We start from the raw sequence: 24,696 nt of genomic DNA on the forward strand, positions 1-24,696 counted from the left end.
TCCCCAGGCCCCGTGCTTGCCCTTCCCGGCCCAAATGCATGCTAGCTAGTCCCCTCCCCAGGCTGTGCTTGCCCCTGCTGGGGGCTGGGAAGCAGCAAGGCGTCAGTTCAGCTCCCTGGAGGTGGGAGGGGCTGGGGGCCACCAGATCTTTTGAGGCCTGAGCCCCCAGCACAGGCAGAACCCTGGGAGAAGGTGGGGCCCTGCCAGCAACACTTTCCCCCTCAGGAACTGCAGGCAGTGATGCCTCCGCACAGGCTGGTGTGAGGGTCCCTGAGGTCTTAGCCAGGACCTGGGGGCAAGCTGGCTGGGGCGCTAACTCATCTGGACTGCTTTTCTATTCACAAGCTGTCTGACCTCGGGCGAATTCCCACTGAGTCCGTGTTTCATCTCAGACTTCCAGGGCTGGTGTAAAGCAGAGTTAAGAACGTTCATCCTTTCGTTACTTCAGCAAATGTTTACTGAGCATCAGGGCTGCTGGGCCTGAGGGTAAGGAGCAGGGCCAGACTGGCTGCCTGGGCCCTTGAGGATCTGATGGGTGAGCAGCTGTCGAGCAAGGACACCACCAGACGTGAAGGGGATGGGGGGAGTCCATGCCGTTCCATGTGACACAAGGCCTTCAAAGGGGCTCAGAGAGCCCAGCTTTAATTTACAGAAGCCCATACATCTGCCTCTCTGCCACCGGCCCACGTGGCACCCTCACCAAGGTATAAAGGCCTGCCCAGGACCCCTTCGCCACTCCCAGCCGCTTCATTCCCTGGCCAGCCCCCAAGAAGGCCCTTTCTTCTGGGCCTGGTGATGGGAACCTCGGCCCAAAAGCCGATTATCCGAAGTGGGTGTGGCCTGCAAGTGAAACGGGCAGGATGGGTCCCCTCCTCACTCAGGTGGTCCTTCTCCCTCTGAGCTGTGCCCACACCCTGACCAGGTCCACTGAACCCCTTCAAGCCCCAGCAGCCATACCCAGGCTGTGGCTCCTGTCAGCTCATGGTCCAGTTCTGTCATTTCCCCGCAGGACTGGGAAGCAACAGGGTCCCCTGCCTTCTCCCCTCCCCCTCCCCAGGGCTGCCTGATGAAGCCTCCCCAGTTCTTATCCTGGAGGCCCAGGTAGGGCCCTGCCAGTTCAGGCACCCTTCTGAGATTTGTTCTCTGACCCCCTGGGATTCTGTGAGTGTATCAGAGTTCTCCAGAGAAACAACCGTTAGGATATGCACACATATGTGAGGTTTATTATAGGAACTGGCTCACGTGATTATGAGAAGCCCCAGATACGCCATCTCCGAGCTAGAGACCCAGGAAATCCGGTGGTGTGAGTCTCAAGTCTGAGCCTGAAGGCCTGAGGAGTGAGGAGATGGGTGTCCCAGCTCAAACGGGGCAAACTCGCCCTCACCGCCCCCTCCCCGTCCTCCTCAGGCTCTCGGGGCGCAATGGGTGAGGCCCACCTGCATTGGCGAGGGGGCCTTCTGTACTCGGTCTACTGCTCCAAATGCTAATTTCCAGAAACACCCTCACAGACACACCAGAAGTAACGTTTTACCAGCCATCTGGGAATCCCTGAGCCCGGTTAAGGTGACACACAAAATTAACCATCACAGTCACCTAAAATGGTCTAGAAAATCCCTTTTCTGCTTAAACAGAGTAGTTTCTGTTCTATACAAGTAACACTTTCTGTTTGTCCTGTTTCTCTTGTTTTTCTCCTTTGCTTTCTTTTTGAGTGATTGAGTGTTTAACACCTTTTCTTCTTACTGGCTTGGAAGTTATCCACTCTTCCTATTCTTTTGGAGATTACCCTTAACGTTTCAACGTGTGTATTAAAGTCTAAACTTGGTCAACTGATCTATCTCCCTTCAAACTATATAAGGCCTTTAGAACCCTTTAATTATGATTGCTCCCTCTCTGTCCTTACATGGGTTTTGTTTTTTTTTAGTTTTGGCCGCATGGCTTTCGGGATCTTAGTCCCCAACCAGGGATGGAACTGGTGCCACCTGCAGTGCAAGCGCAGAGTCCTAACCACTGGACCGCCAAGGAAGTCCCTATTCTTAGGTGTTTTTATCCTCCAGGACCTTATCTTGACTTTCTAAGAACCACCCCCTAGTCAGACATCATCATCATTAATGAACTTGTTCCTCGTTCCTTCTTGCCTCTCAGATCTCTCCTCTGGAGTCATTTTCATTTTTTTCTGAAGTTTGTCTTCTAGAAGTTCTGTCTGTTGGTGATAAACTACCATATTCTGCTGCTCTGAATGTCTTCATCTTGGTATAGGATGGAGATGGCTGTCCTCGCTCACAGGGCCGAGGTGAGAGCCAAAGTCACTCCCCCAAGGCCATTTCTCTGAGGCCCTAATGCCCTGGGTAGTCAGCCTCACTCGGGGTCTTCACTCCGGTGGGTCCCAGCCCTTCCTGCGACACCCATTTCCCCCTCTCTGACTCCTGACGCACCAGGTCCTGCCATCTCAGGTGACTCCCATCAAAACCCCCTAGGCTGGCACTCCAGGCCTGTACCTGCCAGACAACATGGCCCTGCCCAGTGAGACCACGTTACCTGCCCTTCCTCAGACCCCTGCCCTTTCCCTCCTCTGTACACCTGCTCTGGGGACACTAAGAAAAGCAAAATTGCCCTCTGTGTCAATATATGCTCCCCTGTGGGGGTGGGCGGAGACAGGAGGGGTCCCAAAATGTGTCTGAGTTGTCAGCCTTCAACAGAAAGGGAAACTGAAAAAGGGGAGGATTTCCCTGCAGAGGCCCCCTCCCGCAAAGCTCTGTGTGAGATAGATCAGTCAGGGCAGATACTGCTGTATGAGTTCCTCTGCACCCTGATTTGGGTCCTTTAGAACTGAAAGAGGACGAGGGCAGCTCCCCACCACTCTCCAAGTGCTCTTGAGCTCATACTCCAGTCTGTGTGCTGAGGGTTGAGAGACTAACGCCTGGGTAAGTGAACTCCCCTCTTCTGTTGTGGAACTTGTTACCAGTGGCTAACCAGTCACAATTGCTCTTGGGGCCCTCGCACCCTATGCTTGGACTGAGACTGCTACTGTGTTACTGGACTGTATCATCCGAGTGGACCGTTGGGCTCCTGCAACCCAGGGCAAGTGCTGACTTACTGGTGGACATGCTTATTGTGACCCTGCTGGCAGCTTCTATGAACGTCGACTGAATGTGGAGCCAGGAACTGATTACACCCCTCTCACTTTGGCCAAGGTCATGCAGTTCGAACCCCAGGAAGAAAAAGAATACCCTTCTCATACAGAAATTCATGAAAACGGAGTGATACACAGCGCTGTCTCCATGCTTAACAAGCTGCACTGGCTAGAAACAAGGGTTTCGGGTGCTTGGCCCCTCGCTGTGAACGAGCAAAGGTTACCTAGTGAAGTGGATATTTCAGCATCACCAGATTCTATCGTAACAGTAACTGAAGAAATTGCTGCCACTTGGGAGACAGCCTTGGGCGCTGCTAACGGTTTATCCCTCTATGTCGCCAGGCAAGGTGCGCAATGGGCCTTGACACATTCCACAGGGATTCTGGATTCCCCCAAGTATGTCATCAATGCATCACACGTGAGCACACGAGCCACTGTTGGCGTCCCGACTTTCCCTCGCATTGATGATATTCTGAGAGTAGTTCCTACTGAGGAAACTGCCCATGCTGCTTTACGTGCTCCTCAGACACAGGTAAGCAGAGTTGGTTGGGCCTTGAATGAAGACAAAATCCAGGGTCCCGCAACCCAAGGAATTTCCTAAGGGGATATCTGGGCAACTACTAAGGACAAATTGCTGTCCTTTTCCTCAAACTACAAAGAGGCCCTACACCAATTTGGCTTCTTTGTACATTGAAGGCAGCATATTCCACATTTAAAGCCTTTAAACTGGGTCACCAGACGAGACCAGTGTGCAGGGGCCCTGACACTCAGCCCCATGGAATTCGTCTCAGCTTTGGAAATTATATTCCTCCAGTACTTATTGGCCCCAGGGCTTTTGCATTTATGAACTTCTTCCTGCTGCTGAGCAGTGCACACTCCAGAATCCCACGCATATCCTCTCAGAACGTGATAGACATGTGCGTGCTGGCCAAATTTCAGTGGCCTTGAAGCCTGGTCTACTCACTCCCCCAGGGGGCTATTGGTAAAGTGTATTAAGACATTGGATCCCAGAGTTCTCTATAAAGGAAAATTCCAGTACGGTCATTTGTAGTTTAAACCTGCTAGAGAACTCATCTTGAGCTGAAATAAAGAACACAATAGACAGGATACACAATAGAAGGGACACAGTTTAGGAATCAACCAATTGGAAGACCAGATTGAGAAAATCTTCAAAGAGGGACTGAGAATTTTAAAAATGTAAAAGAAAAGCTAAGAGATATGGAAGACAGAAGTAAAGGTGCTGGGGCTTCCCTGGTGGCACAGTGGTTAAGAATCCACCTGCCAATGCAGTGGCCACAGGTTCAAGCCCTGGTCCAGGAAGATCCCACATGCCATGGAGCAACTTAAGCCCGTGCGCCACAACTACTGAACCTGTGCTCTAGAGCCCACAAGCCACAACTACTGAAGCCCGTGGGCCTAGAGCCCGTGCTCCGCAACAGGACAAGCCACCGCAATCAGAAGCCCGTGCACCGCAGTGAAGAGCAGCCTCCGCTCGCCACAATTAGAGAAAGCCCATGCACAGCAACAAAGACCCAACGCAACCAAGAATAAATAAATAAATTTATAAAAAATAATTAAAAAAATTTATGGACCAAAAAAGGCATAATGATGGAAATTTAAAAACACTCAAAACTAAAGTATAATTAAAATACTAGATATTTCACACCTATCAGGATGGCTACTAGCAAACAAACAAATAAAAAATAATGCATTGGCAAGGAAGTGAAGAAACTTGAACCCCTGTGCACTGATGGTGGGGAATGCAAACTTGTGCAGCCACCATGGAAAACGGTATGGCAGTGGGTCCTTAAAAAATTAAAAATAGCCCTGTGATCCAGCAATTCCACTTCTGGGTATATATCCAAAAGAACTGAAAGCAAGATTTCAGAGATATCTGTACATCCATGTTCATAAGAGCATTAGTCACAACAGGTAAAAGGTGGAAAGAATCCAAGAGTCCACCGACTCTTGGATAAAAAAATGTGGCACATACAAACAATGGAATATTATTCAGTCTTAAAGAGGAAGGAAATTATGGCATATGCTACGACATGGATAAACCTTGAGAACATTATGCAAAGTGAAATAAATAAGGCAGTCACAAAAAGGCAACTATTGAATAAGCCCACTTATCTGAGGTATCTAGTCAAACTCATAGAAACAGAAAGTAGGGAATTCCCTGGCGGGCCAGCGGTTCGTGCTCTCACTGCCGAGGGGCCGGGTTCAATCCCTGGTCAGGGAACTAAGATCCTGCAAGCCGCATGGTGCAGCCAAAAAAAAAGAAACAGAAGGTACAATAGAATTGTGGTTGTCAGGGACTGGAGGAAGGGCAAATGGGGAGTTGTTAATTGGTATGAAAAATTTCATACACAAAAAAATTTCAACGCAATTAAAAAAAAAATACAAATACTTATAGAGATGCATTAAGGGAAATTTTAGCCTTAAAAGGTAAGACTGTCACACAGATTACCTAATTACAAAGGGAAAATAATACCTTCATAAGAAAATGACCTAGAAGCCATCCCTTTAACCAGGTGATCAAAATTAGCATCACCAATAGTTGGACATCCTGTATCACGTGCCTTGTGATCTGCAATAGATGAACATCATCTCTGTACCTGGTGATGTGGTCAAAGCACATCAGCTCTAGGTTTTTGCTAAAATTGTTTAACTCAAATCTAAGCATACAAAAATAATCACACAAACCCAAACCCAGGACATTTGTTATAATAAAACTGGCCTGAACTTGTTAAAAAGTCTATTTTATGAAAAATAAACCAAAAAAATGTTTAAAAGTCTATTCTAAATTAAGAGGCTAAAGAGATGTAACAACTAAATGCAAAACCTATGTGTTTTGTATGTATAGAGAAGTAGAACATGACAAAATGTTATAAATTAGTGACCCTGTTGAAGGGTACACAGGTACTTATTTTATAATTATTTTACTTTTTCTTCAGATTTGAAAATTCCCTAACTAGTTTTGCGGGGAGGGAGGAGGTAAAGCTGAAAATCAATGAGTTAAGGACCAAACCAAAAGGGTTAGAAAAAGAACCACAGAATAAACCCAAAGGCAGTATAAGGAGAAATATGGTAAGAGCAGAAACTAATGAAATAGAAAAAAAACTAACAATGAGGAATGATAACAAAAAAGCCAGTGCCCTGGGCTTCCCTGGTGGCGCAGTGGTTGAGAGTCTGCTTGCTGATGCAGGGGACACGGGTTCGTGCCCTGGTCCGGGAAGATCCCACATGCTGCAGAGCGGCTGGGCCTGTGAGCCATGGCCGCTGAGCCTGCGCGTCTGGAGCCTATGCTCCGCAACGGGAGAGGCCACAACAGTGAGAGGCCCGCATACCACACACACAAAAAAAAGCCAGTGCCCTGAAGAGAGTAATAAATGAACTTCTGCCAAGATCGACAAGATTAAAAAAGAAAAAACACAAAAAAATAGTATTAGATATAAAAAAGGGGATATAACTTTGGATACAGTCAAGATTATGAACATAAGGCAATTCTACAATTAACTTTGTGCCATAGATAAAATAAGAAAATATTTTTTCTTGAAAATATCTCTGACTCAAGAACAGAAACCCGAACAATCCTATACTCAATAAAAATCTAGAGTTAAAAACCTACCACGAAAATGCCAGGCACAGGCGGTTTTACCAAAAATTTTAGAAGTGTAAAATCCCAATCTTACACAAACACTAATAATGAGAGAGAACATTCTCCCAATTCATTTTACGAGGTTGGCATAACCTTGATAAAACAAAACCAAACCACCCAGACAAGGGCAACACAGGAAAGGAAAAGCTTAAACCATCTCACTTATGAACCTGGATGCCAAAATCCTCCCAAACATCAGAAAACCAAATCCAGCAATACACTGAAAAATGTGTCATGGCTATTTTATTCCAGGAATGCAAGGATGTCTTAACATGAGAAACTGTGTCAAGATATCTCACCACATTTACATATTACAAGAGAAAAACCATGCGGCTAGCTCAGAGTGCCATGGGTGCTCCTTGGCACACATGTATGTGTGGCTGGATGACACGGGAGGAAAGCGAGCTGGGCTGCATGGGGGGGCTCCGATGGACATGACCTGGCTGTAAAGGTTGGTCGTAAAGTGATAGATGTGCGGAGTCTGGCGGGCTACAAGTCTCAAACCTAACTGCAGCAGGGGTCAGTACTATTAGGAAACAGATCACATGGACTGGCATTGGCATTGGGGAAGGAGGGCTCCTAAAAGCCAGCTCATCCGGGGACATCTATTCATATATGGTTGGACTCCACTACTAAGTTGGGAGAATAGAGGTGGAATTCAACTTTGGAGAATGACAAAGGGGAACAGTATGCAGAATACAAGGACTCTACCTCCATCAGAATTCCTAGGTATGACCCCCAGGAGTTGAATGGCTGATAAGAGAGGGAGAAGTCAAGATTAAAAGGTTTTAGGAAGAAAAAAGAGGTTATTAGGTAGATCACAGAATCACTGAGGACTGGAGAAAAACAGAAGGCCATGCCTAGATACAATGCCCCCCCAAATCACACAAGTACACCCGATAAAGTGGGAAACAGGGAATTCCCTGCTGGTCCAGTGGTTAGGACTCAGTGCTTTCACGTGGCTCGGCCAAAAAAAAAAAAAAAAAACAGGAAACAAAGGAGTACTTAAAGGAAGATTCTTAGCCCTAAATGTACTAGAAAACAAGTCTGAAATTAATTAACTAAGCATACAACCCAAGAAGTCAGAATGAGCAAATAACCCCAAAGAAACAGAAGGAAAAAGCTAATAAGGTAGACAGGTATCTTGCAAAGCTAGTCAAAGAAAATAAAATACACAGAATTCAGGACAACGTTTGTTGTTTTGGGAATTCCCTGGCAGTCCAGTGGTTAGGACTCCGGGGCGCTCTCACTGCCCTGGGGTTCAATCCCTGGTTGGGGAACTAATATCTCACAAGCTGCACAGTATGGCCAAAAAAAAAAAACCCTCCCCAAAACAAAAGCCACAAATGTTTCTTGTTTTATCTGCTCTCACCCCTTGCCCCCTTTTTGGGTAAAAGAACCTCTCTATTCCCTGGGAAACGCATGTCATATGGATCAGGGAGGTTCATCTAGCCTCCCCTTATTCCCCCTACTCAGCCCTGGCCAGAGTGGTTGCCAGGAGAGGGCAAGTGACCAGAGCAAGACCAGTCGGTCTTCCCTGAAGTTCATGGATCCTGAAGAAGTAACTCTTTGTCTGTCAGGACCAAGTGCAAACTGGAGCTTCCTGATGAAACAACCTATAGGGAGAAAGAGATTGCTGAACCAAGAGGAGCACAGACAATCCAAGAAATAAATGAGAGCCCTGACGAAATTATGCTGGCCTAGGTCAGCTCTGCCTAAAGCTCTGCCCTGAGACTGCAGAACAATGAGCTCTTATTTGCTTCTGCTGGTTTGAATTAGACTTTTGTCACTTTTACGTAAGACAGTCCCAAATGATACAAATAGTACGCATGATGTTTTCCCAAAAAAGGCTTAAATATACAAAAAACACACAATTCTAAAAATATATAAATTACCAAAACTGACTCAAGGATAGAAAACTTGAATAAAATGCCACAGAAAAATTACAAGGCAAAGATCTACCCTTAAAAAATGAATCAAGCACAGATTTTATAATTAAAATTCAATCAAAACTTGAAGAAACAACTCCTTTTCTTTAAAAAAAAATTTTTTTTTAATAAATTTATTTATTTATTTTTGGCTAGATTTGGTCTTCATTCCTGCACACAGGCTTTCTCTAGTTGTGGCGAGGCGGGGCTACTCTTCGTTGCGGTATGCACGCTTCTCGTTGCAGGGGCTTCTCTTGTTGCAAAGCAAAGCACGGGCTCTAGGCCCACGGTCTTCAGTAGCTGTGGCACGAGGGCTCAGTAGTTGCGGCTCGCAGGCTCTAGAGCGCAGGCTCAGTAGTTGTGGCACATGGGCTTAGCTGCTCCGCGGCATGTGGGATCTTCCTGGGCCAGGGATTGAACCTGTGTCCCCTGCACTGGCAGGAGGATTCTTAACCACTGTGCCACCAGGGAAGTCCCAAAACAACTCCTTTTCTATAAATTACTCCAGTCCAAAGAAAAAGATTAAATGTCTCCAAACCCATTCTACAAGGCTAGCATAATGCTGTTGTCAAAATGGGACACAGAAATCATTAAAATAAAAAATGAAATTGGCCCAAGGATAGACACAAAAATCCTAAATAAATAAATATAAAACTAAGCAGAGTTTACATCAGAATTCAAGAATGGTTCAACACCAGGAAACCTAATCATGTAAATCAGTGCAATAATAAAAAAAATCTTTTGACTATCTCATAAATGTCAAAATTCATCACTGTTGAATACAGGAAAAAAACACTCAGTAAGTCAGGTACAGAAGGAAACATCTTCAGCCTAATGAAGTTTATCAACCAGAAACCCAAAGCAAGAATAATATTTCATGATGAAACATGAGAACAATTCTCACTAAGAGAGGAACAAACAAGGGTACCATTCAACATTATACTGGAAGTCCTGGCCTCCACAATTCACAAGGAAAAGAAATAAGTGTAAAGGACAGGATGAAACTGCCGCTGGTAGAATATGATTTGACACTCTATCCAGAAAGCCAAGAGAATCAACTGAAGAACTCTTAGAACTAATGAGAATTCAGTTAGATAAATAGGTGGGCACATAGAGATGGACAGCTTTCCTACCTGCCAATGATGGTTGGAAATGTAATTTCAAAAGAACCCATTGATAACAACAAATAGCTCTAAAATTCTTAAGACTACATTGAACCAGACCCATATGAAGATAACATTTTTTTTTTTTTTTGGCCGCATGGCTTGCAGGATCTTAGTTCCCCAACCAGGGATCAAACCAGTGCCCCCTGCAGTGGGAGTGTGGAGTCCTAACCACTGGACCACCAGGGAATTCCCAGAAGATAACATCTTATAAAAGAACACACATAACTAATTTCTGTATAGGAAGATCAAAAACAACCGTTAAGTACCACTCCTCTCCAAATCAAACTATGAGATTTAAAACCACGCCAATGGAAATTGCAACAGGACTTTTAAATGCAATGACCAGTTCATCCTAAAGTTTTTATGTAAAAGAAAACAGGAAAATTCCAAGGAACGATGGGGCAAGGGTGAGGGAGAATGAGTTATCAATCGTGCTATAAAATATGGAGTGTGCACACACAATCAGTGCGCCAGATTCCAAAGAGATCCATATATATGCAGGAATTTCATTTATTTTAAAAAAGGTATTTTGAACCAGTGAGCAAAGAATGAACCACTCAATATAGGGACAAGTGGCTAGCCCTTTAGGGAAAAAAATTAGCCATCTTCCATACAAAAATAAACTTCAGATGAGTTAAAAATACACTCACATCTTCAACTTACCTGGTTAATTTTTTGCACATGAATGTATATACACACATTTCTATACGTGCGTATATACACATGTAAGCATATACACACGTGTATACACGTATTTAAGACTACACTAAGCAAGCGTAAAAGAGTGAATGAGGAGCAGGTAAATGAAGTGGTAGCTGGAGAGGATGTGGGATCAGTGACAGGTTTTTTTTTTTGGTTGTTTTTCAGATGGGAGATTGTATAGCACCTTTGATGCTAACATACCCAGTACACAGGATGACAAAAACCAAAACTCACAAAAACTCCTTAAGTAAAGAGAGACAGGCTCTGAAGCACGAGAGGAAAGGCTTAAGTCCCACTGGATTACAATGGGCAGTAAAATGACAGGAAGATCCATGAGCACAGTTGTAGAGTTGGTAACAGAGAGGTAAAAGTTCCCTCCAATGGTTACTATGAATGAGCTGCAGTCTGTAACTATCAGGCTAAGAGGGATTTGGTAAAAAAAAAAAAAAAAAAAAAGTTTTCTAATACAACATCCCAGGGTAGATCTGCCAGGCAGTGCTGCGTGGCCATCTGAGGTTTGTAATTACAAATTTAAGGTAAAACTAATGAACCAGGTTCGCTACTTTCTCTAACAGTTACTTGCGTACAGGCACAGAGGTGAATGACTGGGTTGACCCAAGGTTAGGTTTTACTAGATGAACACGATGGAGGAAGAAAAGGAGTACAGGGTGTAGACCACGGAATTGATGCTGCACAGGGAAGGAAGTGAAGATAGGAGAATGACAGTGAGAATGTGGCAGGGCTGGAAGATGAAGATAAAGAATTTCTATGGGGGGCGGGAGGGGTGGTAGTTGAGCAAGGAGGCCTGGAGGTGGTGATTGTACAGGTTTTTGAATTCAAATGGCGTTGCAATTTCTAGTGACATCAGGGGTCCAGAGAGTGACTACAGATATAGGCAACAGGCCTGAAATAGAAGACAAGGGCATTAGTGATGGGGACATCAAGGACCTAGGTGGCCATAGTGTTGAACGGGCCCATCCATGGGATGTAGAAAAACAATGATGGAAGCAAGAGTAGAAGACTCTAAGCCAGGAGGTAAACTTCAGCATCTGAGCAGTGACTAAAAGGTGAATGCCAGCAATGAAGAGGGAGGATGTACAGTCAGAGGTAAAAAGCTTCCAAGGAGAAATGGGATGATGTGGTTTGCACGAGGGCTGAGGAGTGATGGTCTGAGTAGCCATGAGGAGGCCACCAACCAGGGGATGTACACAGCAGCATGGAGGTGGGCACTCCTGCAGTCACAAGTGACTAGAAAGGCAGGGAGAACAGCTTATGAGGCACTGTGAAATCCATCCTGAGGGTCTCGTAGAGGCAGATGGGCACTAAGTCCCACTGTGATCCTGAATACCTGAACCAGTACTAACTGCAAGCAGGCAATGAGGTGGGAATGCTCCCAGTTACTAAGTACATGCAAGGAAGCACACAGGGCCTGACACTTACTAAGTGCCCGACGAGAAAGGGAGAAACTAGGAAAGATTCCAGCCATTTCCCATTTCCTGCCCATTCAGCCCACCTGCCCATGAGGACACCACCTAGGAGCAGTTTTTAACTTTACCACATGTCCCTCCTTCCTCCAAAGAGCCACTCCGACACCAGCATAAGTCACTACCCGCCAGGGGTTTAATTCTCCTATGTCAGAAAGTCAGTTCAGAGAAGGGCCCTGCCTTGTCCCCATCCAGGGGGAAAGATCCACAGAGGCTCCTGGGCATGTCCAAGCTCAGAGGAGCCGAGGACTATTCCCTGAGCAGGAGGAGAAGAGGGTCCCGGGGTCTCAGGGTGTCTCCTCTTCTTCACTCTCCTCCTCACTCTCATGACACTGTCTGCGGTTGGTGTTAACAAAAAGGTCAGCATCACCTTCAGAGCTGGACTCTTCTCCCGATGACTGTGGCTCAGCTGGGAGTTCTGGCTGAGCCTGTCTGCATCGGGGTGGGGGGAAAGGACAATTAGCCCAAGGCCTTCTGGGAAAACCAAGAAGCCCCACAAAAAGGAGGACCATATGGCCAAGCAGTCAGGGCTCAGCGAGTCAGACACAGAGAGAATCGCAGGAAACTTGGCCAAGAAAAAGCAGCAAGAAACTACCTCCTCCTCACCCCCACCTCAAAAATTTGCTAGAGCTACTGACTTTAATAATAATGATTCTACTACAACCAACACTTAATGAACCCACACTGCTTACCAGGTATTATGCTCAGCAATTTTACAAGCGTTAGTCTCTTTAACCCTTACAAAGTTCCCATTTTATAGGTTAACCTGCTTAAAGTCACTCAGTTATAACTCGCAAGGCCGAAACTTTAACCCAGGGGATCTGACTTTTAGATCATACTTTCAACCACAAATTTAGAAGCTCTCACCAGGGACCCTATGTAGGAATGAAGAAAGGTTCTATTTCCCCTCAAGGTACCAAGGCCTGAAGCCCCATTTTCTGTCTTCCCTACCCCAGAACTTGTGCCTCACCTGTTCTGGTTGTTGTGTTTCTCAGCCACTTCGGAGAAGGCCTCAGGCCTGTGCCAAGAGAAGAGCCGAAGTCAGAAAGGACAGAGAAACTCCTCAGCAAAAAAGCTGTTTCCAGCTGTTCCTGCCTGAGATGCCATGATCTTCCCTCCCCTAAATCCACAACTAGGAAGTAAATCCTCCAGAGAAGTAGGGCAGCCAGTGACCAAGGGGACCATCCTACCAGAGCCCCTCCTTCTGCAAAGAGCGCACGTGGTCTTTGCAGAGCACAAAGGAGATCTCGGCCTTCACCTTCTCTCCCTCTTCAATAGGGTCAACGATGAGAAAGTCCCCTGCAGGTAGAGAGGAGAAAAAGCACAGTCAGTCCTGCCTGCAGTGGCAGAAGCTGAGGCCATAGGAAACGGTTCTGTCTCCAAAAGGGCTGCCTCTCTCACCTCTCTTGATCCAGATGTTCTTGCGGTATTTGGAGGGCATGCTCACCAGGAAGCGCTGCCCCTCGGCTGTCTCTACCTCATGCAGATTGTTCCCTGGGGTCCTGAGTACCTGGTCCAGGAGAGACCAATTACCAGTCAGCCTCATCAGCCGGTTCCAACACCCACTGAGCTGTGGTGCACCCTGCCCCCACCCCAGGGGCCCAACAGGAGTGGAGAGCAGGGGCAGAGCAGCTGGTCCCCAATGTCACTTACCCTCACGATCTGCTGCTGGTCGGAGGGCACAATGTGCTCCCCCAGCAACTCCTTCACCACATGCTTCCTCTTGGTGGCCTGAGACATGTTGGGTCCTGTCCCAGGGCGGTGAGGGATGCAGAGACTATCAACTCCTCCTCCTGAGTTTCTTGGATGGCAGGCTCAGAGTGCACAACTGTTTTGAAGATGGGGAGAGGCCTTTTACTGAGGAGTGACACAGTGTCCTGGTTAAGAACATGAGCTCTGAAATCCAATTGCTTGGATTCAAACCCTACCTTGGTTATTTCCTGGCTGTTCAATTTCTCTAGACCTCAGAGAAACGCAGTAGCTAACTCAGAACACGGTTATTTAAACAAAATAATCGTAAACAAAATACTTAGCACAGTGTGAGGCACGTAAAAAAACTCGTGTTATTCCTAAGTACTGACATAACCACAAAAACTAAATACGTGTTCTACAAAAATAAATCATTCTGGCAACCACTCGGGGAAAGAGTAAGATAAACCATTTCTTCCTCAACATGCTTGTACATCCCAGGTGCAGCACAACCGCACAACACAGATGCTCAATCTCTCAACCCAGTACAGACGCAGACACGTTAGGAGAATCCAAGTCAGGAACGAGTTAATTAAAGGTCAAGGTAGGCTGGCTTGGTCTTCGACATCTACTGTTTCTGACTTGGGTGCTGAAAAAACAAGGACTAATGCGTACTCAGGAGACTGATGGCTTCCAAAGGAAACTCCGACGTGTCATCCCTAGCTGCCGCCCCCTGCCCTCCTGCCTCCCTATTCCGGAGGAAAAACGCTCAGAGAGAAAGCCCCATACTTACTCTCTGGCCCTCGAATCCCACGGGCGCTGCCTGAAAAGACCCCGCTCTCCAGGCTGGACGCTGAGATCGACTCGTCCACGACTCACTTCGCAGCTGAGCCAATGAAAGCCCAGAAAAAGGACTTGTCGGCGGTCATGACAGTGGAGTCGTCTTGGACTCCGGCCTCCTACGCCTCCGGTTCCCGTCAGACTCTCGCAAGCCCGACAGCGAGGAGAACGGCGCGTATCAGCCTGAGTCGCACACCGTACTTCCGGCGCTCTCCCGGAAGTCTCCCGGCCACGCCCCTCTCCTTGTCCGTCCCTCTAACTCTTCCCACCATCAGGTCGGCCAAGGGTAAGTCCTTTAGGTTCCGGGTGCCGTGCAGCAGAGAAATAAAGTTTTCTTATCACAGACCTCTGCTCCCTGAGACCGGAAATGCTTCCCGAGAAGCGAGACCACAGAAGGCAGCCCGGCCTCCCGCGAAGGAACCGGAAAGGTGCGCCTACTAAGGGCGCCCTCGAGGTCCGGGGATGCCTCAACTCGGTGATTCTAAGCGGCTAGAAGTGCCCAATGTAGATTTTTTTTTTTTTTTTAAGGCGGCCCTTGAAGCGACCCGGAAGCGGAAGTGGAAGAAAGTTCTAGTGGGTTGAGGGATCGGCGGGAGCAGCCGGGTGGCGGGAGAACCCGTTACGGAACCGGAGCTGTGGGTGAGTGCGAGCCGCGGAGCAAGGCCCGGGCTGGAGGTCGGAGGAGCCGCAGGGAGGAGGGTGAGAAGAGGGGCCGCAAGTGCTGCGACGGGCCAGAGGATGCGCTTTCGGACGTGCCCTCTGGGAGGGCTCGGCCGCGGCACGGGGAGGGGGCGGGGCGCGGCGCGTTTGGGGCGGGCCCGGCGGCGTGGGACGCGGAGTGGGCTGGCGGCGTGGAGCTTGAGGGGCTGGCTGAGCTGGTGTGTGCGCTTCCGCTGCGCCTTCGCTCTGTGAACAGCCAGTGGGGTGGGTGGGAGAGCCCTTCATTTGCTTTTCGGACCAGGTGGTCGTTCCGTTCTGGGTCAGTGCCGCTTTTGCCCAGCCAAGGTCACAGAGCAGTGACAGCTTTAGGATGGGCCCTGGGTACTGAGCGACGCTCTTTGTCCTGCGTGCGCCACCTGTTAGGGCAGGATAGTTTCTCCTGTGGGGCGGTACCAAAACGCAGCTCCCGCAGGGAGTGGCAGAGACCTTTCTCTTGAACAGTGAGGAAAAGACTTTTCTTGGTTCTGTTTTCTCATCCGTAAACTGGGGGAAATCGAGAAAGCCTTCCTAACGGATGCTCTAGCTCTCTCTTACTGTGAGATTGCCAGTGGGCTTTCGAGAGTTCCCGGGTTTTTAGCCGTAACTTCTCTTTTCTTAGGATTCCCAGATTAAGCCTGATCAAGATGACAACCTCCCAAAAGCACCGAGACTTCGTGGCAGAGCCCATGGGGGAAAAGCCAGTGGGAAGCCTGGCCGGGATTGGCGAAGTCCTGGGCAAGAAGCTGGAGGAAAGGGGCTTTGACAAGGTGTGGGGCGGCTGCGTGCAGCCGGGAAGGGCTGGGGGTGGCCGACTACAGTGCTTCCCCGCAGCTGGGGAGTGAGGAGAGTGCGTGTACCTGTTGGGGATGGGCGGTGGTGTGAGATCTGCAGAGCCCGCAGGCTGGAGCCTGCCCCGTCTCCTGGGCTCCTGTCCTGGGCTCCTGTGCTGGGAGCGGCACGGAAGTGGCCTTCTTGTCTTAGTCCCACAGAGCGCTCAGCAGCCCGCCTTTTGCTTTGCCCATCTTGCAGGCCTATGTGGTCCTTGGTCAGTTTCTGGTGCTAAAGAAAGATGAAGATCTTTTCCGGGAATGGCTGAAGGACACGTGCGGTGCGAATGCCAAGCAGTCCCGGGACTGCTTCGGGTGCCTTCGAGAGTGGTGCGACGCGTTCTTGTGATGCGCTCTGGGGAGCCCCCGACCCCGAGCCCCAGCACTGAGTCTCCAGAGTTTGCAGCCAAGTGAGGACTCCTCCCCCGTCCTCTACAAAGGAAAAGATTGCTGTTGTCGTGCGCACATCCCATGTACTCCAGGGTCTTTTGGGAGTTCTCTCCCCTCACCATTTCAACTTTTTTGGAATTCTTATCCTTGCATGCATCCCCCTTTTCCTTTCCCTGCCAGTTTCGTGACAGCAGTTACCAGCTTTTCTGAGTGATTCCTGGCCCTGTCCCTGCCCCCACCTCTGGTCTGTTTTATGCCATTTGACCCTTTTTCTGGCAAAACAGTCACTGTCCTTGTAAAGTTTTTTAAATCAATAAAGTCAGTGGCCTTCATGACTGGGCTTTGTATATGAGAAGCAGGTGGGCTGGGAGTGGCCTATTCCTCAGGGAGTGACCAGGTTTGCCACCCTCCTTATCAGTGCAGATCGAAACTGGCAGCTTCCTTCCCACTCTGGAGGGCAGCCATCCTGGCCACACAGGCCTTGGGCAGGTGCCTTGGCGTGTCTCAGTCCTTTAGTAATGTGGGAGAGAGTGTGGGTTGATCCCTTCCTGGGATCCAGATGTCCATGTGGTCAACAGCTGGGCTAGGTAGCACCTGGTGGAAAAGTCAGTGGCAGTCAGAGCTACTAGGAAAAGGGTGGCTGGGATGTGGGTGAAGGTTTACCTGCCAACTGTCCTGTGCTCTCCTGGCCTCTGGGAGGAGTGGGCAGGGCTCTTGCAGTCTGCCCTGTTCTCTTAGGGAGGCAGAAAGAATGTGAGCATCACAACTGGGGTAGGGGCTTGAGTGAGATACACTTTTATCTGGTATATTTTCATCTTTATTTCGTTGAAGATTTGGTATGAACTAGGTTCAGAGCTAAGATCTTTGCAAACACTTGTTTCTTTCACAATAACAAGTGACTGTTTCCTTTTCTACGGGTGAGGAAGACTGGTCCTCAAAACATAATATGGAAACCTGAGAGCCCTGTGTTCCTTGGTCATGGCGCTTGGCCTCTCTGAGACTCAGTTTCCCCTCCTGGAAAGTGATGCTGTAAGGATCACATGCAGTGCTGGAATTGTTCAGGACACTGGGACACCTGCACTGGCACCTCAGCGAATGTTCACAGCAGCTTTGTTTATCCTCAGCGGGTTTACAGTCTGGTGAGGAGAGAAATGACAGATAATAAATACAAATATTGGGATAATATGAGAAGATTTTCATGATCTCAGGGTAGGGAAAGATTAAGAAAAAGTTGATAAATTCAACTCCATTATAGAAACTTCCGTCATCTAAAGATACCATAAAGTGAGTGAGGAGCCTAACCCATGGTTGGAAATATTTGCAACACACGTCGACAACAAAGGACTCTCTAGAGCAAGTTCAGAGCTGCAGTCAAGAAAAAGCAGACAGCACAACAGGATAATGGGTAAAAGATGTGGAAGGCAGCCACAGAGGAATACCCAAGTGGTGAATAAGCCTGTTAGAAGGTGTTCAATCACATTCGTAGTCAGAAATGCAAACACGATGCTATTATACGCTCACGTGTAGTTGTAAGTCAGACGATATCAAGTGCCGATGAGGAAGTGGAACAACAGGATCAGATACCCAGATGGTGGGAGCGTAAATTGGTATGAACAGTTGGGGAAAAGGGTGTTTGCCAGTAAAACTGAGGACCCACCCTGTGAGCCAGCAATTCCGCTCCCAGGGTTGTGACTGAGGACACGCACACCTGCACCAGCACTTGAGCGACTGTTCACAGCAGCTTTGTATATAAGGGCCCCCAGCTGGGTCCCTATGTAGGGATCTCCGTGGGTGGTAAAACTAGAGGGGAAAAAAATGCTTATTGCAAAAGTTGATGGTAAAGAAAAAGAAGTTGGGAGTGATTGCCTTTGTGGGAGGGAGGTGGGTGTAGTGCCTGGTAGCACTTGGGGCCGGGAGTGGCAGTTTGCACTTTTTGACCTGTGTGGTGGTGATCAGATACGTTCTGTGTACTTCTCTGCACATTAGCTACGTCTCAGAACAGTAGAAGAAAGATAAAAGGGAAACCAAAAAGACCTGAGGATAGAGCAGTTAGGTGATTACTCAGAAACTATGATGCTTATTAGTAGAGATGAAGGTTCAGTGCAAGTTTGGGTCTGGGAAGTGTGAGAAGCCCCCCTGGAAGGTCACCAGGTGGCCGGACCTGGGCCCAGCTTGTGTTAACAGGCTGCTGCCTGGGAGGGTGCCAGTCTGAAGACCAGACTGAGGTGGTAATGTGGGCTGTCCCTGGAGTTTCAGGCCATACTGTGTTTCTGATGTTACTCTCGTTGGGTCCAGGGTCACCTTGGAGTCCTCTCAGCCTTGACCCATGTGCTGTGATGCTGTCACACAGGCCTGGTGTGCTTAGGCAGGGGCTGGGCAGGGCCACGGCCTCTCCCTGCTCAGCCGTGATACTGCCACATGGTTACTGGCACTCTGTGAGGTAATGGAGACTCCCTCCTCTTCCACGACACCCTTCCTGTGGCTCCTGTCCCTGCTGGTTGCTGGGGGCCACCCAGTGGAGCCCTGTGGGACAGGCTTCCCTGCCTCATGCACAGGCTTTGTCTGTGAAGGGACTGAAGCCTGCCTTCTCACCTCACCCTCGGGCCCAGGCAGTATCTGTGACAGGTTGGTGGGCCCCGAACCCTCAATCTGGTCTTCTTCGTGCATGGCACCCAACTTCCCGCATCAGTCCTGGAGCTGTAGGAGACCAATGGCATCTGGAATGTTCCTGTGACAGCAGCCTCTCAGAGACCCAGCCCCACCTCGGCCAGCAGGACAAAGGGAACGAGGCCTGGAACGTTGGAGAAAGCAGACCTGGGTGGGGATGGGTAGGAGGTGGGTTATCTAGATGTCAGCCCACACTGCCTGACAGGATGTGCCTGGCCAGAGACATGGATGGGCCTGGAAATCAGCAAATATTGACCCGGTTTTCCCTCTCCCTGCTGCACCCGAGCCAGAGCTTGACGCCCTGAACCAGTCTATCACGAGTTCTCAGATCTACCCCAAAGCTTGGAGTGGACCCAACCCATGAACTCTGGGGTCCTGAAGGGGTCCTCCTGCCCCTGGGGAGGAAGTAGGGAGAGGCTACAGGGCAAACCCAAGCCCAAGACTCACCTTGCCACCTGCCCCAGTAGCAGCCCAGAAGGTGTGAAGTACGTGCTCGTGACCATCACACGCGTACGTGTGAAGTACGTGCCCAGAAGGTATGAAGTACATGCACCCCCCTTCCATGTTGCCTCCTCCCTACAGGGACCCAGGGCTCTCTCTACTGTCACTTCTGGCCTTGAAGGATGGTAGCTTGAAAGAGCCCGCCAGGCCTGGCTCTGTGCTCAGTTCCTTCCGTGCGACCTGGAACAAGTTGCTTCACTGCTCTGAGCCTCAGTCTTCTCCTCTGTCAGTTGGTGCAGGTTTGGTGAAGATTCAACCAGCTAATGAACGCAAAACCCAGGGCACTTGGGAGAGCTTCTCCCCAGAGGGCAGCTTTAATCACGGTCGGATCGCAGCTTTCCTTGCCACACAGCCCCTTTTCCAGGACATGATCCATCAGGAAAGGGGAGACGAGCCCTGGGCAGGGAATAACTGCGGCCCAGCTCAAGGTTCAAGGAAGAGGGTTCTAGGAGTAGCGTGAAGGCCCGGGGTGACATGATCCTGGGGTGAAGGGGATATTGAGGGCCCACCCTGGTCAGCAAGACCCATCAGCCAGGGACGAGAGGGGTGCCGTGGGCAACCCGGGTTGGGATGTCTGGGTCACAGCAAAACTGAAAGCTGTGTCCTGTGGCCAGTGGGGATGGCCCATCTGAGCTCAAACCTGGCCCAGGCCTCCTTCTGGAAGCCAGAGTGGTCCAGTCTAAGCATGAATGGAGTCCAGGCTAAGACTCTTTTCCAGATGAGACCCAGCCCTGGGAAAACCCTTCCCGGGGCACCCGCACCCCCAGGGAGCCTCCCTCTGCACAGCCGACCTCATATCCCTGTGGAGTGGTCCAGAACTCACACACTAGGATGCTGGCACATGGTTGCCCCCAGGGCCCACCCCTGACCCTTCCCCTTTGACCCTGCATTTCCTCCTTGTAAAAAGTAATAATCACTGCTTCTGCAGAGCTGTTATGAGGATGAGAGAACATATGTTGAGTCCCTGGTGCAAGGCCCGGCTCATATCAGGAGCCCGATAATTGTTAATTTCCCTTCCCCATCCCTCTTTTCTCACCAGGACACCACTTCTAGCTGAATGAGTGACCTTAGACAAGTGTCCTGACCTCTCTGATTAAGTTTCTTCATCTGCAAAATAAGGATGATGCTTACTCAGGGTGCTTACGAGAACAGACCAGTGGGTGAAAAGTCTTTGAAAATTGTTAGGTTGGCATGCAAAAGATTTGCTGGTGTCGACACAAAGGAATAACAGGTAGAGTAGGGGCAAGTGCCACTGGCCCTTGGTGAGTCAGAGACTGGGCCTTGGCTTATTTCCCAGGGAGCTGTTGGAGTTTAAGTGTGGCCACAGCTGAGTTCCAAGTAACAGGAGAGCAGATCCGGGAGAACCCAAGGAGACTCCTGGCCCCCTGGGGCTACCTCTCCACCTCTCCCCTGGGCTGCGGGCTTGGGCCTCTTACTCCCCCACTCCCAGCTTCTCTCGGGTTGGGCTCCTGCCTGACCTTGGCCTCCTCCTCAAGCCAAGCTCTTGCCAGCTCTCACACAAATGGGTCTGTCCCTTTAAGGCAGACACCTGAGCCCACAACAAACTTGAGACTGTCCCTTGGCATCCAAAGATTGTTTTTCACAGCTGGGCTGAGAGGGTGGGGTAGTAGCTGGACTGGGCAGTGACCACACTGGTCCTGGTCTCGCTGGGAGAAATCAGTGCCTTTCCTGGCCCTGGGATTCTGAGAGGCCGAGAATTGGTGGGGGTGCCGGGGGGGATGCTGGATGCTTTCTCATGATATTCATCACAGTCATAGCTACCACTTATTAAGCACCAACACTTTTAAGCACCAACACTTTGTTGGGTACTGAAAACCACAGCCTGTCCCAAACCCCAGGTAAGATCCTTGGAGGCCCTAAGCACTAATAAGACCTTTGTGTCCCAGGAGCAAAAAGCCCCACCTCCCCCTGGCAACAAGTGATTAAAAGTGCAAACGACCCTGAACTCTAATAAAATACTAATTCTAAAACATTCCAACAAAAGCCAGACTTTTCCCATGTTGACTACTTCAATGCTGTGTTTTAGAGATTAATTGTCAGATTATCCAAAAAACACCATAGCCCTATATTGCTGGTACCTCCAGCACAGGCCCAGTTTACCTATGGGTGACCCAGTCTCAGGCACAACCTTAGAAAACAAGAGTTGTCACATTTCTTCAGATGAGGACACTGAGGCTCCCAGAGGTCCAGGGACTTGCTGGAAGTCCCCCCGGCAGTAAATGGCAGAGCTGGGACCACCCTCACACCTCCTTCTGGCCAGTTCTCATTCTTTGGGTTCAGTCTGGCTTGAGAGCACAGATTTGGGTTAGACTGCTGGGGCTCAAAAGCCAGTGTCACCGTTTACTCTTTACCAGTCGGTGTCCTTGGGCAAAATCAGTTGTCCCCTCTTTCTCCTGTTGACTCCTCTGTAAAGTGGAAACATTACTGATCCCCACATCATGCTGGTTGTGAGGGTTAAACAGTGCCCCGCTCGGCGCAGTAACATCTTCTACTTACCTGCTGTTTATACAGCTCCTGGCCTCCCCTAAGCCCTTTACTTATTGAATCCTCACAGCAACCCGTTTCACAGAGGCGGAAATTGAGGCCGTGAGAGTTAAGTAACTTCTCCAAGGCTACACAGTGGAGACAGTTAAGAGCTTGCTGGTAGCTGTTGTTGGTATTTCACACGTGATGGGCCTCTGTGAACTGTCCCACTGGTGGCACTTGTTGCTGGGGGCTGTCCTTGCCTTTTCCCTCACCGGACTAGGTGTGCCTGGAGGGCACGCAGCGTCGTGATACACAGGTGTGCTCGGGGCTGTCCGCCGTCCCCCTCGGCGCCCGGAAGGCGGCCTTGCCCAGGCCCGGCGATCCCTACCCGCCGGTGGAGGCACGCGGCGGGCGGGGCCGGGCGGGGCCGGGCGGGGCCGCGCAGCCCGTAAAAGCGGCGCGGGCCCGCGGCTGGACAGCGACGCCGGCAACCATGGCGCGTCCGAGCCTCCTGCTGCCGCTGGGCCTGGCCCTGCTCGCGCTCTGCCTCCTGGCGCTGCCCCGCGACGCCGGGGCCCGGCCGGGGGATCGCGAGGTCGGAGAGCGGCAGGACCTGTCGCCCAACGACCCGCAGGTGCGGAAGGCGACGCAGGCGGCCATGGCCAGCTACAACATGGGCAGCAACAGCATCTACTACTTCCGCGACACCACCATCCTCCGGGCGCAGAGCCAGGTGCGCCCGGCCGGCGGGGCGGGGCGGGGCCGTGGGAGGCGAGCGCGGCCCCAGCCGGGCCGCAGATGGAGGGGGCGACACAAGAGTAATCAGCATGGCATTTTAATACAACATATTTTTCAAAATCCAATTAATGCCAAAACTTCTTGCGGAACAGAATATCTAAATTTCGAATAAGATCCAACCCTGAATTTGCATGGCTACCTCACTAGCCTCACACTAGTCCCTGCCGGGATGGGCGAGTTGGGGGGGGTGGTGAGGGAGATGGGGCAGTTGTGTGGACTTGGGTCTCAGCCTCCTGCGTGGCCCAGGCTCTGCCCCTCTCCCCAGGGCTCCCCACCAGAACTGCCTGCCGCCCCCCTCCCCGCCCTTCCTCTCCCCCCCTCCCAGACCTGAATCCCAAAGGTGGTGTGCTGGATATGTCCTAGGGAAGGTAATGGGAGATGGGAGCAAACGGAGGGAGGTGAGAGGTCCAGGTCAAAGGTTGTCCCCCGGCACCCCTGACCTGCCCCCACCTCTGCCTCAGTTGGTGGCAGGCATCAAGTACTACCTGACCGTGGAGATGGGGAACACGGCCTGTCGGAAGAATGCCGTGGCTGGAGACCACATAGACCTCACCACCTGCCCCCTGGCCGCAGGGGTGCAGCAGGAGGTAACAGCCCTGCCCCCAGCCAGGCATCAGCTCACCCAGTGGCCAGCGGCTGGGCCCTCGGGTTGTACAGCTCGAATCGGTCTGGCTGGCCCTGTCCCTGCCTCCTGGATGACTCAGCCTTGAGAGCAGTGTGAGGTGCAGAGAGGAGCAGGCTGGGGCTCCCCGTGGAGTGAGGGGCTAGGCTGGGAAGATCTGGGCTCTGGTCCTGGCATCTAACTTGATGTTCTCCTTGCATCCCGGAGCACTGCAGGCACAGGGCTGACTGTGGGCAGCAAGCGGCCTGGGGCCTGGGCTCACCCCTCCTTTCCTCATGATCTATTTGCAGAAGCTGCGCTGTGACTTTGAGATCCTTATGGTTCCCTGGCAGAACTCCTTCCAACTTCTAAAGCACGACTGTGTGACCCTGTAGTAGACCCCTGTGGGCTTGGGGGAGGGAGGGAGCAGGCGGGTCTGGGCAGGAGTGAGCGCATCGGTGGAGGGCATGTCAGGTTCCTGGACCATATGTGTGGCAATAAATTGCGAGCACTGCTTCTTGCATTGGTCTCTTCTGAGTGCCTCACTCTTCCTCCCTCTCCTGTTCCCCAGTCCCACTCTCGGCAGCTCCCAATACCTGCCTCCAGCTGACAGGGTGCCCACACCACCCACAGCTGAGCTTCTGCTGTCTCAGCCCAGACGGTGCTAAGGGTGCAAAGTTCAGCTCCCAAATTTGGGGTCCCCCGAACACCCCAGCATCACAGACGTAGAGGAACGAACCTCTAGAGACTCCCAATATTGGCAGAGTTATGGGTTCGGAGACGAAGTCACAGAAGAGGGATGATGCCCCAAGACTGGAAAGGGACGGGAGCCAGTGAAGGCTCCGAGCCGCACCTGAGTTCTGCTTCTTCTCAGTTGCCAGGACCACTCAGAGTGGCGCGTGAGAGATTTAGCCAGCCTGGCCCCAGTGCACTGAGCTCTCAGCCTGTGAGATTCTTATACCAGCATGTGGCCCAGACATGGCAGAGCCCCTGCAGGCCAAGAGACCACGAAGGCTGGACCCTGTGGACCACATGCCGGAAGGACTCCCCAGTGCTTTGTCCTGAGCAAGACGCCTGCAAGGGGCTGGCAGGGAGCGCCAAGGGGACCGAGGTCAAATCCACTGTC

The 24,696-nt window shown here is 50.4% G+C and overlaps 3 protein-coding genes across 5 annotated transcripts; 2 read left to right on the forward strand and 1 right to left on the reverse strand.

Annotated features, from left to right (window-relative positions):
- Positions 1-7,016: 7,016 nt before the first annotated feature.
- On the reverse strand, positions 7,017-14,823 carry EIF1AD (eukaryotic translation initiation factor 1A domain containing). Its single transcript, XM_032641245.1, has 6 exons — positions 14,554-14,823; positions 13,725-13,899; positions 13,473-13,581; positions 13,262-13,370; positions 13,042-13,089; positions 7,017-12,503 (listed from the first exon to the last, which is right to left on the reverse strand). Exons 2-6 carry the CDS (start codon positions 13,809-13,811, stop codon positions 12,359-12,361), a joined length of 498 nt encoding a protein of 165 aa, XP_032497136.1. The 5' UTR covers positions 13,812-13,899; positions 14,554-14,823; the 3' UTR covers positions 7,017-12,358.
- Positions 14,824-15,008: 185 nt separating this feature from the next.
- Positions 15,009-16,848, forward strand: BANF1 (BAF nuclear assembly factor 1). 3 transcript variants are annotated; one of them, XM_032641246.1, is made up of 3 exons: positions 15,009-15,239; positions 15,919-16,066; positions 16,329-16,848. In XM_032641246.1, the coding sequence occupies exons 2-3, from the start codon at positions 15,944-15,946 to the stop codon at positions 16,473-16,475; spliced, it is 270 nt and encodes an 89-aa protein (XP_032497137.1). In that variant the 5' UTR covers positions 15,009-15,239; positions 15,919-15,943; the 3' UTR covers positions 16,476-16,848. The 3 variants fall into 3 exon arrangements, with proteins under 3 accessions (XP_032497137.1, XP_032497138.1, XP_032497139.1); XM_032641247.1 differs by having other exon boundaries at positions 15,147-15,299; XM_032641248.1 differs by lacking the exon at positions 15,009-15,239 and adding an exon at positions 15,460-15,579.
- Positions 16,849-22,607: 5,759 nt separating this feature from the next.
- On the forward strand, positions 22,608-24,099 carry CST6 (cystatin E/M). Its single transcript, XM_032641997.1, has 3 exons — positions 22,608-22,904; positions 23,431-23,556; positions 23,882-24,099. The coding sequence occupies exons 1-3, from the start codon at positions 22,665-22,667 to the stop codon at positions 23,963-23,965; spliced, it is 450 nt and encodes a 149-aa protein (XP_032497888.1). The 5' UTR covers positions 22,608-22,664; the 3' UTR covers positions 23,966-24,099.
- The last annotated feature ends 597 nt before the right edge of the window (positions 24,100-24,696 follow it).

The sequence above is a fragment of the Phocoena sinus genome, chromosome 8, assembly GCF_008692025.1.
Source record: "Phocoena sinus isolate mPhoSin1 chromosome 8, mPhoSin1.pri, whole genome shotgun sequence".
Lineage (NCBI taxonomy): Eukaryota > Metazoa > Chordata > Mammalia > Artiodactyla > Phocoenidae > Phocoena > Phocoena sinus.

What these genes read in the sequence shown, in the direction of transcription:
- EIF1AD (XM_032641245.1), bottom strand. Translation starts at nt 13,811, where the DNA reads ATGTCTCAGGCCACCAAGAGGAAGCATGTGGTGAAGGAGTTGCTGGGG. An exon ending in GAACATCTGGATCAAGAGAG is followed by an intron (nt 13,371 to 13,472) that starts GTGAGAGAGGCA and finishes CTCTACCTGCAG; the next exon opens with GGGACTTTCTCATCGTTGAC. An exon ending in TTGCAGAAGGAGGGGCTCTG is followed by an intron (nt 13,090 to 13,261) that starts GTAGGATGGTCC and finishes CTCTTGGCACAG; the next exon opens with GCCTGAGGCCTTCTCCGAAG.
- CST6 (XM_032641997.1), top strand. Translation starts at nt 22,665, where the DNA reads ATGGCGCGTCCGAGCCTCCTGCTGCCGCTGGGCCTGGCCCTGCTCGCG. An exon ending in TCCTCCGGGCGCAGAGCCAG is followed by an intron (nt 22,905 to 23,430) that starts GTGCGCCCGGCC and finishes CCTCTGCCTCAG; the next exon opens with TTGGTGGCAGGCATCAAGTA. An exon ending in CCGCAGGGGTGCAGCAGGAG is followed by an intron (nt 23,557 to 23,881) that starts GTAACAGCCCTG and finishes ATCTATTTGCAG; the next exon opens with AAGCTGCGCTGTGACTTTGA.
- BANF1 (XM_032641246.1), top strand. Translation starts at nt 15,944, where the DNA reads ATGACAACCTCCCAAAAGCACCGAGACTTCGTGGCAGAGCCCATGGGG. An exon ending in AGGAAAGGGGCTTTGACAAG is followed by an intron (nt 16,067 to 16,328) that starts GTGTGGGGCGGC and finishes CCCATCTTGCAG; the next exon opens with GCCTATGTGGTCCTTGGTCA.